Below are 15,041 nucleotides of genomic sequence, written 5' to 3'. Positions count from 1 at the left end.
GGAATAAAAAAGAGGAGCTCTTTTATGAATCTGAATGAGACGTTTTGATATAAATCATTTTGATATGGTTTCCACTATTTGTGGCCTTTTTCATGTTACGTCTAATTGTGTTGACCACAAGTTTTATCATATATGAATAATAACTATTTAACTTTAGAAAAGGTTGTGACTTTGAGTAATGTATTTCTTGGACCACTTAGGTAATTAATGTGGCAACTCGAAGTCTTTGGACATAAAACTCTAATTTTTAGGTTTCCCATAAACATTTCTGTAGTCATTATAAATGAAAGAATGATTTTTTTCTTTTAAAAAAAGTCTTGTTTGGTGATGCTAGAACTTCATTTAATTTTTTTTCCACCAGATAATGTAGTGTATCTAGTGCTCATAAATATATAAGGCTAACATTTGGTTTAAAAAGTTTCTTTTGTTCACTTTGTTAGAGTCATTTAAGTGTTTGTTGTTGTTTGTTGTTTCCATTTGTTAACAGCATGTCTGGAGACTAATATGTCTGGAAACTAAATAAATTTTGAGTTGCACATTTGTCAAAGCAGTGCGAGATTTATTTTGTGAGGAGGGTGAAAATACTTTTTGTGAGGGTTCATATATTTCATTTGGCTTGAGATAAAATAACATTTTCTTTAGAACTTCATGGTCTGTTACACATGTAACTAATGATACAGAAAGAAAGGGAAATGCTCCTATGTTTTTCCAAAATTACTATACTTTCAAAATTTTAAACCAAATTTAGCAGAATTGCAAATAGAATATTTTATGGGCACCAGATATACTTTAACTGTATTATATGTGGAATTATATTTCCTCTTAATATAATATTTGTCCATTTACTAGTTTTTTCCATTTCAGTACATTTATTTTATTTTATTTAGTTCCAGAAAATCCCAAAACATGCATGACAGGCATGATTGTTGGTTGATATTTACATGTGGGTTTACTGAATATTGTACATTATTCTGACTCTGATCTGAATTTCATGATGCTTCTCCAAAACCGACATCACAAGACGACATATCTAAAGTCAGTCGGATCCTTGTATCATCTCCTCATATTAATAACTATTTGTGAACCATCATAATTTACTGTGCTGAAGTAAAATATTAATAGTTATTTTACATACTGAATCAACTGTATAATTGCACACCATTCAATTGAGAGTCAGTTTAATGTTATATGATGTGAACATTGCCTCATTGGTATCCTTGAAAAATTTATGAACATGATGTTGTCATGACCATTTTAAAATGATCTCTTATATTTGATTTTGAGGGTGGGGTGGGGTGTTTATTTATGTTTATAAGTTGATGGTGCACAAAGGAGTTTTGCTTCAACATTTTGTAAATATTTCCTTTTAGCATGACTGTCCATTTTGTAGATTGGTCTGCATCTAAGGCAACCAAAATGTTGAACAGTGCCAGTTTGTTTGCTGATTGTGCTCATGTGAAAAATATTTAAATGTTGAAAAACATTTTCATGGTAGCTGGGGAAAGGCTTGCATGATGGCTGCTGTCTGCTTTCACCATTTCCAAATCCTGAACAACTTCGGTTTTGCATGGGGTGCACACAATCGCCCGATATAGGTGTTGATTTCAAAGGGACTTCACTCCCTTGTCCATTTACAGTATATGTTGTAGATAAATGCTGTATTTTCAAGTAGCTGATTGCACCATGTCCTTTTTTTCATGTCACAGATCTGCAAGTGACTCTGCCACTTTCTCGTCCTCATTTGGGGGTTTAAGGTTGGTATGAACTTGCACTATGATTATGTGGTCTTCCATTAAAGATACATATAAAGTGAGAGTAAGTGCCTTGTGAGGTACATAAATTATTAGTACCAGTTTCTTACACAACATTCATAAAATGCCTTTAAACCAACAAAAATTACCGACATCAGAAAAAGGCTTGAAAACTGCACCTTCATACTTCTTGTTGAAATATGACCAAGTTTTCCCCTTCCAATCCATAAGGCATAGAAAGTAAGCAGAAAATATCTGTCCAAATATCATTTTCTGGGAAATAATGTTACAAAACTATGTTATTTCTTTAAATTATCCTATTTGAAGTTATGTAGTAGCATTTGGTTGGCCTTATCAGCAGTAATTTGACAGAAATACTCACTTTATATGCATCTTTAAGCCCTGTATAGTCAAATTCTAATTAAATAATGCAAGTGGATATGTATGTATGGAGAGAGAGAGAGAGAGAGAGAGAAGTTATGTTTTTGTGTATACTCTAACCAGATGTGTTGTTTCTGACTTTTAGCTGGAAAAAAAACAGTTTTGTTTCTTGTGTTGTCAATATTCAGAATTATTATTTCATAGCAAATGATTTTTCTCCCAACATCAGAACTGCTTTTGCATAAATGCTTGTTTGGCTTGTGTCTTCATTTACTTATGACTGTATATTTACTGCATGTTGCAAGACGGGGAATGTAGATGTTCTGGCACTACATGGCAGCAGCATCTGGATGCGGGTGTATGTTTGTTTGAAGCTGTTGGTTATGTTAATGTAAATGTCTGACATCAAAATCATCTTTTTTATGCAAGACGGTCACTGACAAGTTGGATCTGTTTCAAATAGTTGAAAATTCTTTCATTCCATTTGAAGTTAAAGATGGAGCTCCCTTTCGTTGTTATCATTATAATCTAGCGGAGTTATAATGAAAGAATACCTTCAAAAGATCAAAACTTCTCAACAGAAATACTCCTTTTTACAGAAAATAGAGGAACTTGTCTCAAAAAATTTTCAGATCTGGTGTCTGGTGTTTGTGTATTTCCTTTGGTTATAATAATATGACCTATGTTCTGTTTATGATTTCCTAACAGAAAAGTATTTTTATAATAAAAAAAAGAAAGAAAATGGGAAATTGATAAATTTAAAAAAAAGGTAATCTGCTGAGCATCTGGCAGCAATATGCTAGTAGTGTTAGGGATTAAATCTCAGTCACAGGAAATAGTTATAGCTAAATTATATATATTACGTTGAACAAGGTCATGATAACCTATTGTAACAGTACAGAAATGAATTGATCAAAATTACAAAATCTGTTCTAATAACAGGGACTAGAGAAATATTTTGGTCATAGGAGTGAAATTGAAAGCCTTGACCAGGGTGTTGTTGGTCATTGGTCTCTTCAGTCCAAGATAATTTTCTGACACTGGTAGTGGCTAAGGAAGATTGGTGTTGTCAGGGTTTATGATCATTTTAAAATATTTTATTTTATTTTTCGTTTTTTAGTCCCGAACCAGACACCTGCTCTATCACTTCACCAGACAGTACAAAGCACCTGTCATTGATGTCACCAGACGAGGCGTCCAGTCCGAGTCCCGAGACGGGGTCAGCAGGGTCTGGGTCCAGGGAGCAGGGCTTTTATCTGCTTAGGAAGGACTCTGAGAGAAGAGCCACTCTGGCTCAAGTATTAAGCAGGGATGAGGTTCAGGTGTGTATTTTCAGTGGTGATTATTGATCAAAATTATTTTCTTTTAAAATTGTGTTATCAAATCCATCTTTAGAACATTGTCAGTGTGTAAGAATATTTTATACTGGAAATGCATAATTGGAAGACCTCTGTCATCAATGGGTTTTTAAGCACTAAGTTTATCTAATGAAACACATTATATAAAAAGCATTGGTATCTTGTTATTACTGGTATGGTATTTTACAATGCACAGCACATGTGTTGAATACATCGTTCTTCTGCCATTGCCCTGCTATAGCTTTTCTTCTCTTTTCTAGATCTGTTCAAGATGGCTGACTCTTCTGCATACCGAAGCTAATATCACACAGCCAAAACTCAAAACTGTAAGTTAGTACAATACTGTGAAACTTCTTTCTTTTCAATGTAAACAACCAGTGTCATCAGTTGCTCATTCATCAACAGTCAAAAAAAGAGTTTCCATGAAAAGATTTTAAAAATTCTGCCAATTATTCCTTTTTTGTGTTTATGTTGAATTTCAATTTCAGTCTGATAACAAAAAGAAAGTAATTGAAGGATAAAATGACATAAATAATTGGGATTCGTTGGTGGTAGGGTGTTTATATTTATTACTTATCATAAATTATTCTCTTTTTTCCAGCTACTTTTATAGATGTGTATTTTTATCACTTGTCACATGTTACTTACTTTTCTAGGAACATTTATTGGTGCTTCTGAAAGGTCTACAGCAGTATGTGGTGAGCCATGACAACAAACATCTCTCTTTTGCATTTGGTACGTATAAGACCCTTACAAAAATCCTTCCAAAATGATTGACTATTTCAAATTTATTTGGAAACTGAAAAGAATATAAAGTTTTTTGCCTGAGTTCTTACAATTTTAGTTCATAATTTAAGTCAAAAACAAAAGCTAAGTATGTTTGGTTTAAGAAGTAACTGTTTTTATGATTAGAAAAATTGATACTTTAAAAATCAAAATGAACTTTGAAAATCAAATGAGGTGTGTGCAGATGTTAAATATATGAAACATCTGAAATATTTTTTTATCTTCTATCCTTTACAGACAAGCTACGAGAAGAACTAGACTTTGACATGACTGCTCAAAATGAAATCCAGTTGGCACTCTATGTATTTCATGAGGCTGTGAGTATTTGTTATCAAATTGTGAAATTATCAATTACTGACACAGCAATAATAACTGTTGGCCTGCCAGTATTCTTAGCCTACAATAACAGCTAGTATAGATGTATTGGGATAAAGGAGATTATCCGTGAAGAAGCCAGTAGTTTTCCTGTGTACCATTAAGTTGACTTGAACATAATTTTAGCCAAATACATGGCAAAGAACATTCTGCCTAAGTATGCTTAGTTTAAAGATAAATATTTGCTGTTGGTTTTTCTCAATAACATTCATAGTTTCAGGTAATAATTAAAATTTTTGTTGTTGGTTATTCTTAATAATTTTCATAGTTTCAGGTAATAATAATAATAATAGAAAGGTGTCACAACATTTCTGTATGTTTTTTCCTTGGCAGGAAACCACCCTTAAAAATCTAGTCCACTCAAGCTTGTTAGCATGTTATAACATTTGAGATTTTTTTCCCCGTCAGGTAAACCAAACCCTAAAGCATTGTAATATCCAGCCACATTGGATGTTTGCCCTAGATAATATTACCAGAAATGCTATCCATGCTGCCATCACAGTCTTTGCTCCAGGTAAGGGAGGGAAAAATGCCTCATGAACTGTTGATTTTAAATTAGACTTTAATTCCTTTGTAAGTATAACTTTTCGCATTGAAATATTTTAATGAACATTTTATTATATTAAAGGTGATGATAGATTTTGTCTGCAGAATTATTGAAGACAGTTGTGATGAATCAATTATGATGCAATGTATTTAGAGTGGTAATAAGCACTGTAAGAGTCAGTGAGGTGTAAATGGTAGATGTATATGTAAATTAGAAGCGCATTTGGATGCAACTTTAACAGTAGTGACAAGTGCTGTACCTTCCTTATTCCTTGAGAAATGTCAAAGACAAAAGACACAGGTTTGATATTTCTCATGTTTATGCAAGATGCACAACATCTTTTAATTTGTTCTTGTGGGATCTTTTTCTTATCAGCATTCGTCTACAAAATTATTTGCTACAGAGTTGGTTTTAGTGATTCCTCAACTCTGATAATTCATATAGTTTGTGTCTTTTGTTCTGCAGAATTGGGTGCCCATATCCTTGGTCAACAGTCTGCTGAATCTTTCAATCAAGGTAAAGTACCCGTAATTATAAAAGATAACTATTTATTTAAATGGTATGTATAACATACATTAAGATTAACAAAGCAGCCAAACACATTGTCAGTAGAATAAAATGTAAGATACAGTTGCTGACTTTATTTAAGAGCACACAAAGATGAGTACAAAACAAAATTGTTGGTTCTGATATGGGAGATGCGGGTTTGAGCCTGCCGTTTCAAAGCTGTTTTCATCATTGTCTTGTAAATGTAGAGATGGGAGGTCAAGGTCATGTCCAAGGTGAGGAGGGGTCAACATCTGGTGTGTCCACAGTGAACTCTACCAAATCTCAAAAAGCACAGCTACAGTACCAGACAGAGGCCAACAGAGAGTTATACTCTAAGTTACAGAGTTTGACAGAAGAAAATACAAGGTATGGTGAATTGGTTTTTCACCGATTCCTTGGTTTCTTATTCAGTTTTTGTATTGGTAGGAGTAAAGGCCTCCAGTCATTTTCTTAATTATTTCATGCTTATGTGTTTCCAGTCTGTATCCCCCAATTATACGGAAATTAAATCATGTGTCCCTTTGAAAATGTGGTAAGAAGTTTTGTATGTTTTAATTAGGTTATTGCAAGAATTGGTTATAGTCAATGAAGCATATCAAAATTTGCTCAAGTCATGTATCCAGGAGAAAAGAGTCAGCATGGATCATTTGAGGTAAATCATTTATTTAATATTTTGTTTTGATTTACTAACAATAATTTAATATAGATATGTGGAATGAATATTTAGATCTGCTGTTTTAACGTAGCTGGTGTGTTGAAAATTATGAAAATTAATGTTAAAAACTGTATAAGATTTGTTTATATTTAATTTAAAACAGTATGTCAGTATTCAATTTTTAGTCTAAAGACAATGCATTTCCAATAAATAAAGCTTGTTCTTAAGTGAATACTTAGCTGGATCTTTTGATGATTATTTTTAGAATGTTATCTCAACAAGAACCAGGAAGGAATGGACTACATGGTGCTGGGGGTGACTCTGGTAAATGACCTGAATTTTTACATTGTCACTGTTAACTGTGGGCCATGAGTTAGATATGATTCAGAACAATTTTGATCAATGTTTTCCGTGTGTTTAATTTATTTGTGTGGAAAGACTTGTGAGCTGGTGATCTCATATACTCTTTCAGCTTGTCTAATATTTACATATGAAAAATGTAATACATTCATAATATAATAAAGTTCTGGGATAATTTTAGACATTCATTTTTTAGGTTGATGCAACTTTACTTGATTGGCCTTAAAAAGAGAACTAAGTAAACTTTGAATGTTTTACCTGATATTCAGCATTTAATCTTTTACTAGCCACCCAACCACAACGTCGAGTAGATCAGGGGTTGGTGGACTGGTTGAAATCCCATGGTGCTGACCAGGAGACTGTAGACAAGGTGAACAAGGATCACTTGGATAACATCATTGATTCTTATTAAAATGCTGTGCACTGTTATATAATTTGTCTTTTTTTGGGCTCACTCTCGTAAATTGAATTTTTACCAAATGCAAACCATGTTCTAGTTTGCCCAAGGAGATGTAAACTCACACATTTGTATGTTGCAGTATTTACCAAAAAAAAAAATAGGCCTTTTAAAGTGTTGATGTCAGTTTGTAATGACAGGTGTTTTACATACTCTTTTCTAGTTTGTGGAGGAACTGTACACCAAACATGATGTGCTAGAAGTCATTACGAATGAAGATCTGAGACGAATGCATATAAGGTGTGTTCTCCCCTCCCCCCTTCTCCTGTAGCTACTGTATCTTTATAGATAATTTATTAAGAATTATTAGAAGCATAATGAACTAGCCAAGAATGCATATTTACTTTCAATTTTGAAATAGGATTTTCTTTATTTTTCATATAGCATAATTTACATTTATAAAGTAAAGAGATACTATAAACTGCTTTTGATTATTAAAAGAATAATAAGATTCTGAATTCAGTTGTGATACATATTTAATAATAGCACGGGGAATAGATGATCAACAAATTACAATCACAGAGGAAATATTGAATTGTATTCTTCAATATAGGGGTGGAATCCAGTGTCGTATATGGCAGGCAATAATGCACCACAGAATCTCTCGGCAGCGAAGAACGTCACCTCGGTGACAATTATGGACAAAGGCATGGACTTACTGCACTATCTTGTGAGGGAGAGATTCTATGTCAGCAGTGGGACTTGAAGTGGAGCTGAATATAGATGTTGCTGAAATTGGAAGGAAGGTGACTGCTCTTTGCTGTTTGAAATGTTTATTTATTTATGGAGATATATTGGTGCACCTAAATGGAAAAAAACTCATCATGATTGAAATTTCTTTGTACAGTGAACTGAGAAAATTGTTAGAAGCATCGTGCCTTTTGATGCTTGAACAGGGAAAGATGGTAGAAAACTGTTCAGGACAAAATCTCTTTTTTGTTTTTTGTCTGAAACATCATGTTTAGGAACTGCATTGACAGCACAAGCCCTTCACATAGTAAAATAAAATTTAAAAATGACTGTAGTTATAACATATGGCAGCCTTAAAGTATATATTTATATATATAATGTTCGTTTTGCAATTTTGTGTAAAGATTTATTTCACAGTGGAAATTTCAAGAGGTCCTGTTGAGGAAGAGTCCATGCCTTATAGTTTTCATGTGGAGTTTCATATTTGGTTTAAAACCCAACCCATGCTTTATTTTTGTTAAAGAAATTAAAATATTGTGATAAATAGCACTGTGGCATTATAGTTATGAGTGTGGAATTTTATTAATCTTTGAATTTTTTCCAAAATAGTTTTAGGATGGCATTGTTTATATTATCAAGTGTATATTTTATTGAAAATGGATTTTTTTAGATATCGTAGAAATTTCATGTGGCGATTTGGAAGATTATGACAAGTAGACATATTTTGCTTCTCTACCTCAAATTTTGTAGGAGTACCAACAGACAGCCTTTGGATTATTGTTTAATTTGTCCTCTTGCTCAAATATTTGCAGAATGCAGTATCATTTTAAGTCATTGAATGCTAACTTATTGTGTAAATGTTGAAGAATTTTATTTTAGAGAAAAAATGTGCAGTAAGTATAGGCTGGACTAGTGTGCTGCTCTCTTAGGAAAAACACGGAGAAAGGTTACAATCCCGAGAAAATTATCTTTTGCTTAATTGGTTCACTGGCAAATCCAAAATATTTGTAAATATGTACATAATGGAATGATTGAGATAAACATCATGATAGGTGCTTTGTAGTGAAGTGCACATTATTAAATAGTGTAAAGGGAATTCATTACAAAAAGGACTGTGATTGTTTTAGTAGTTTTCACCCTGGTTTGAAAGCCTATCTTTGTCTTTTTTTTTATAAAGGCACAAGTCATTTTAGAGCCTATATTTTTAAGCTCAAAATTTTACAAAGCAAACCCAGCTTGAATACCATGGCTTAATCATGACATGTTTTGCCATTTGGTTTTCTACCAGTATCGGGGAATTTTAGCACCTTCATGTGGTAAAAAGTATTTACTCTGCCCATTTTCAAGTTATTTATTGATGGTGATCAGGCCAGTCATTGCATTGGGTGGTGCCAAGTCAATTTCTGTTAAATTTCAATCATTTATATAAGTTTGTGTATGATTTAATGGAGAGAGTAAAGTGTGAACACTGTAAAGCTCTGGAAAATTTGTACACCACATTTGTAAGTTATTAATCGCAATTTAAAGGAGAGTTGCACGTTTGAAGACTACCTTGACTTGCAGCATCCTGAGTCTGTTATTTTGCGTTTCACAGTGTACATTTGTTATTTACTGACTAAGAGATGCCATAAATCCAACTTCAGTGTTTTGACTAAATATTTATTTGTATTTTCTCAGTAATGTGACAAGGTTCTATATATTTGCATACAAAGTCCAATATAATGTTCTTAATGACAAGCTATTGCAGAAGCATAATGTTGGAATAAAATGTGCGGTATATATTTAGTACCAAATAAACTTAGCTAAAGCTGCCTTTATATTTGCTTTTCAGTTTACTTAATCTAAACATGCAAACTACTTTGCTTTAAGAGACAAAAACTTGAACAATTGTCTTTGTGACCACACATTGAAAGGAATACAAGAAAGCATTTGAAAATAGACAATGTCTGCCATGATTCTTCAGTGAGATTTCAAGTCATATTATGAATTCATTTGGACTCTCCCTTCATTTAACTTCCGAATAGAACCCATATGTTACACATTTTGACAGTTGAAATGTATAGCATAAACAACATTTATATGACCTTATTCTCTGTAGGTGCAATTTTCCAGTGTGATTATAAAATGATTTCAGACTGACTTAGATCCCCCCATCTCACAACAGCAGCATTGACACCGAGATTCACAGGCTCCTAATATCATATTTTTAACTGAGTTATAGTGTACACAAATATATGCAAGTTCAGCTGTATACTGTAGCTGTATTTGTGATCTGGGATTAGGATATTTCTATTATTTGCATGGACAAGCAACCTCAAATTACATAAAAAATTGTGATATTTGTATAAAATATCATGGAGTGCTAAAATGTCCATAGAATCCAAATTGTCTACCATCTACATATACATGCTTCTATCAAAAATATTGTAAAAGAAAAAAGCAACTAGTACATAATAAAAACATTATTTTAATAAGATAAAAGTCATTTTATCAGACATACAAAACACATCTACAAAGTTTCTTTCAACTTGGGTGTTAATATCTTGATAATAACTCTAACTAATAATTTTATTATCAAAAATTGCAATCATAAAGTACATACAATTGGCAAGCATGTTTCTAAATTGATCACTCAAAATCAGTTCAGATTCAGCAGTCTTAAATTGGTCTACAAATATCTGAAACTAATCCAAGACCTGCTGAGTACTGGTCTTAAAGGAGGTAGGTGTGAAATACTCTCAATTCTTCTTAAGGCTGGGAGGTACGGGGCGAGTATAGAAGAATCCCCCTGCAGCTGCGTTTATGAAAATAACAGATTGAGCCAGCATTACGATTGCCACAGCCTGGAAGCTCAACATGCCCTTGTACACTTCCCACAGCAATAACAGCCACATTATCAGCCCCAACTGGAATATAATGCAGAATGATTAAATGACAACTTGATCAAAACATAATTTTTAAACAATAGAATTTTAACAGAAGTTTGTAAGAAAGTCGCTTTACAGGAGTGGATTTGAAATACAAATTCAGAACTTTTAAATTCAAAGGCCAACACATATTTTTAGTACAAAAGCTCATATTGTTAGCCATAAAATGATAATCTAACATCAAAATTCAGTGCATAATTTGTGAAAAAATTAGAAATAAGGGGGAAAAGCTTCAGCCTGTCTCAGCATACACATCTAGCAGTGATTGGGAAGGTTCAAACCACCCATGGGACAATGGCCCCTCCTGGGTCACCCTTAATGGGCCATTTTGCATATCAATGGGCCATTGCTTGACATTTATGGGCCATTTTTAAACATGACAAATATATTTGAAATATCTGTATCAATATTTTTGGGAATAATATGATAAGGTTTTGCAGTTAAACTTTGTTAATATATTTATTTAGTTAAGACTTTTATTTGTCTTTTTCAATAAAACCATTACAATGCCTTCTTTACTAAACTTATTTGAAGACTAAATGAAAAAACAAAATGATCAGAAAACATGTAATACTCATTAGTAATTGGTTTTTATATGATGAAACCATCAACAAGAGGTAAACAATCTAGATCTCTGAAAACCTTGATTACCCAAAACTGAGAAAATGTAAATGAAATTGTCCTCACATACTGTCTTGTACTTATTAATCAGTCTTACTGAAAAGAGATTTCATTACTTAATGAAGTAATCTCTTTTTCCTGCGCCACACATTCAGTGCATCCTCATAACTTATGTTACTCCCAAGAATCTTAACTCTTACACTGTTCACAGAACATTTTCGTTTGGGTGCTGTCGTACTGGAGCTAGGGCCATAGTTGAAGCCATCGGGGTTGGAAACCTCATGCGACCTGAGAGTGAGAGGTGCTAGCACTAGCAGTAACACTACTGTCAGTGTCACTACTACTCGTCGTAGTGCAAGGAGCGCTGTTCTCAGAAGTTGGTACATTTTCTTCCCCCATCTCCTTTGGGACTTCTTCCTGAACGTTGGACGGACCCTTAGACGAAGCGGTTGAAGTAAATAAACTAACTAATGTGACTGGTCTGGTGAGATTTTTAAAAACCTTTTTCGGCGGCATTTTTCTTTTCACTTCATCAAAGTGCTGCTTGAAAAAACCCCATGTGCTTTCAGAACAAAAAGCAAGGTTACTTCTAAATTGGATAAACATGACCTATAAACTGATTTGCCAATAAGATATCAGCTTTTATTTCATTAGCATATCTATTGGGACGATGAGCTCATTGCTCTCGGCAAACTTCGGCGATTGCGTTCGATGGCTTCCGAATTCGTTCCTGAGACGTCTTCAGGTATGAGAGGAAAATTACGCTAATCAGTTGACGAATATTTTATTGACGAGTAGACTCTTTTTAAAAACGCGAGGTATAACAAAATCACGCGCCCTTATGGCGCTCAAACACGGCTTTTTATGCGCCCAGTTACGATTCTATGCGCGTATGGCACAATGGCGCGTTCCTTCCCAATCACTGATCTAGGTTTGTTTAGATTTACAACTTGGGTAGAAAAAAAAAAAGAAAGTAAGCAAAACCTCACCACCAGTCTGCCTTGCAGCACAGCTTTCTTGTCTGCATCATATCTGAACATGGGTGCATTGAACACTGTCATACAATACCCAATACTCAAGGCACTGATGGCACGCACCATGTGGATGATAATGGCATCCACGCCTCCCTTGAGAAGGGGCTGCTTGGCCTGAAAGGGAAGATTACAAAATCACTTTTTAAGAATCACTGTCAGTTTAGCATTCCGTGTGGAGAATGTGTTGAATTTTAATGGAGGCCCCTTTTCTTGTAAATTTGCACAGGTACTTGAAATTGAATTATGCATATTTGCAAATAATATAATCAGTTTGTAATTGCTTGTAACTCAAATATGCTGTGTGTAACCAAAATTGGGTAATATGGACAATAACATGTCAAATCGAGAATAGCCAGTAGTCTTTGATAATCTTTCAATCAAAATAACAGAATGATTTACTCACCACAAAATCTGGTGCAACCTCTGGAAAGGCAAATCTCACTACACTAATAACAAAGACGATATAGAAGTCAATTCTCAGATGCCAGTCCAGGCGAGTGTCCCCTTGGAAACTTCCACCAAAGTCCTTGGTTTTCAACAACTGTATCAAGTTCCCTAGCAACCAGCAGGCACAGCCCAGCATTCCAAACCAAATGTGCTGAAATGGAACAGACTAAATAGAATCACAAAAATACTTACACCATGAAGGATTCATGAATTAGTTCAGATACAAAACAACAAGCCATTTAATTGCGTGAAAAGGAGGCAATGCACATGACAGCAGATGTCATATATTATATATACAAAAGACATCTGTCAAGTGCTGGACAGTCATTTTAACTAAAGTATTAAATTAAAAAATGAAATAAACAGAAAATCCAAGTGCAAGAATGGGTCAAGCATTATTCGCAAGTAAGACAAACTGTTCTTTATCCCAGGAAAATTCATTTTGGCAGGAAAATCCCATGGAGTAACCCTTTAATTGAGGAGACAAATTTAGGGTGATATCCCACTTGGGGGTTAGGAGTGGAAGCCAGAGCAAAAACCCATGTATGAATTCTCCCTTGAATGCAGCAATTACCTGTTCAGTCCAAACCCCTTTTCCAGCTACATACTTCTGTGCATACACCATGGCACACAGAAGAATTGAGTTACCCTGGAAAAGATTTTTTAAATCAGGCAGTTTTTAAATGCTTCATTAATATATTCTTAACTTGACAAAATAAAAGTATGCTAATATATTTAGATAAATTATCAATAGGTTAAGTTATAAAAAAATTAATTAAATAAATAAAGATTTTCGACTCTGCTGTCAAATGATAATCTGATCTCTTCATCAGCTAAAAAATTATTTTCAAGGTGATCTTACCACCACTCTTCCTGTCATGAGAGTTACTGGAACTGTTTCATCTCTGCTCTCCCTTGTTTTCCACCATACAAATGCTGATGAAAGCATGTGTGCAGCAAAATCCCTTGTGACATGGGCATGTAGTGTATTTAACTTCCCCACAGTCTGAAATTGCATTGGGTCTCATGAATTAGATGAAGCTTTGACTTCCAGCACACTTTGGTACACGTAGCCTAAGGCTTTGACTTACTGTATTAATGGTGTGTAGAATATCCCCCTCCCCCTTTCTTTTTTACTTCTTTTATCTGCATTGATTTTGTCTATTTTTAATTCATATTAATTACATAATGATCATCAATTATTACGGAAACGTGTAATACAGTTCCACACATGCAGGCTGGTATGAGAAATTAAAAATTTAAACAATGTATATATTAAGTATCATAAACAATGTGTATTAGTCCATGGGACCTCTGTTGTTCATAATGTTGGGCATGCACTTATAAATCCATCAATCACTGTCAGTTATAATAAGGAAAACAAATATTAAAAAAAAGAATTTACCATTGGCCTTATGTAACCCCTACTGTACAGTCATGTTTTGTGTAACACGACTTAGGCCTACACCTTCATTTCTAACATAATCTTAGACCCCAGATCGTGGTCGTTCACCATCGTGTTACCTAAATATCTTAATATAACGTATTGATCACTGTCACTTAAACTTAATAGCAATATTACCTGAAATCCCAATGTGTACGTTGGAAGAATGAACCATGCAGCTCCAAAGACAACGGACACAATCAAATCAGTGAGCATCCAATTTTTTCTCCCGCTAAAAGCGGTGACACAAAACGCAATCACCATTCCCGCAGAACGAAGATAATCTAATGTATCCATGTTAAACGATTTTTGGTCATAAAAACGCTGGAGTGTGTTTTAATCTAATGTTTTCCCCCGCTGCAAATTCAAATTATGTCACACGCTGCGGCCTGATTTCATCCGACGCTCATAAACTTTTAGTGCTGCCCTCTCGCGGTCGTGACGTCAGGCAAGGAATTCCATCTATTTTTAGGTCGGCAGCTTGAATGCACATACAGTGAGTCAATAAAGTATTGACAGGGGTGTATGGCACAAAGACCTGTTTTCGTATTCCGTTTTTTGGAAATTAAAAATGTGATAAATTTGGCTCATACCCCAAATCAACACAATGTCTTTTAACGTGTGTACAAACAACGGCGCAACGCTTCCAGCATTCATTT

At 34.2% G+C, this 15,041-nt stretch overlaps 2 protein-coding genes across 10 annotated transcripts in view; one reads left to right on the top strand and one right to left on the bottom strand.

The window, feature by feature from the left end:
* The window catches only part of LOC106179634 (mitogen-activated protein kinase kinase kinase 15-like), a 46,733-nt gene extending 37,007 nt beyond the window's left edge, over positions 1 to 9,726 (top strand). For 6 of the 9 annotated variants that reach the window (XM_087001402.1, XM_087001400.1, XM_087001403.1 and 3 more), the window contains 13 exons: positions 1,707 to 1,754; positions 3,253 to 3,454; positions 3,751 to 3,816; positions 4,147 to 4,225; positions 4,514 to 4,593; positions 5,060 to 5,165; positions 5,664 to 5,714; positions 5,954 to 6,113; positions 6,307 to 6,399; positions 6,668 to 6,726; positions 7,050 to 7,132; positions 7,383 to 7,459; positions 7,773 to 9,726. In XM_087001402.1, coding sequence (XP_086857528.1) covers positions 1,707 to 1,754; positions 3,253 to 3,454; positions 3,751 to 3,816; positions 4,147 to 4,225; positions 4,514 to 4,593; positions 5,060 to 5,165; positions 5,664 to 5,714; positions 5,954 to 6,113; positions 6,307 to 6,399; positions 6,668 to 6,726; positions 7,050 to 7,132; positions 7,383 to 7,459; positions 7,773 to 7,851 — 1,183 coding nt within the window. In that variant the 3' untranslated portion in view covers positions 7,852 to 9,726. The remainder of the gene's footprint in view (positions 1 to 1,706; positions 1,755 to 3,252; positions 3,455 to 3,750; positions 3,817 to 4,146; positions 4,226 to 4,513; positions 4,594 to 5,059; positions 5,166 to 5,663; positions 5,715 to 5,953; positions 6,114 to 6,306; positions 6,400 to 6,667; positions 6,727 to 7,049; positions 7,133 to 7,382; positions 7,460 to 7,772) is intronic. The other 3 variants (XM_087001405.1, XM_087001404.1, XM_087001399.1) reach the window with 1 other exon arrangement.
* Positions 9,548 to 14,898, bottom strand: LOC106179679 (uncharacterized). Its single transcript, XM_013563417.3, has 6 exons — positions 14,521 to 14,898; positions 13,801 to 13,944; positions 13,513 to 13,587; positions 12,895 to 13,089; positions 12,447 to 12,605; positions 9,548 to 10,815 (listed from the first exon to the last, which is right to left on the bottom strand). The coding sequence occupies exons 1-6, from the start codon at positions 14,677 to 14,679 to the stop codon at positions 10,648 to 10,650; spliced, it is 900 nt and encodes a 299-aa protein (XP_013418871.2). The 5' UTR covers positions 14,680 to 14,898; the 3' UTR covers positions 9,548 to 10,647.
* Positions 14,899 to 15,041: the final 143 nt, after the last annotated feature.

Source organism: Lingula anatina, chromosome 1 (assembly GCF_051362555.1).
Source record: "Lingula anatina isolate TDL-2025a chromosome 1, LinAna3.0, whole genome shotgun sequence".
Lineage (NCBI taxonomy): Eukaryota > Metazoa > Brachiopoda > Lingulata > Lingulida > Lingulidae > Lingula > Lingula anatina.
The sequence above is the reverse complement of the archived record's forward strand: the minus strand, read 5'-3'. Positions and strand labels throughout refer to the sequence as shown.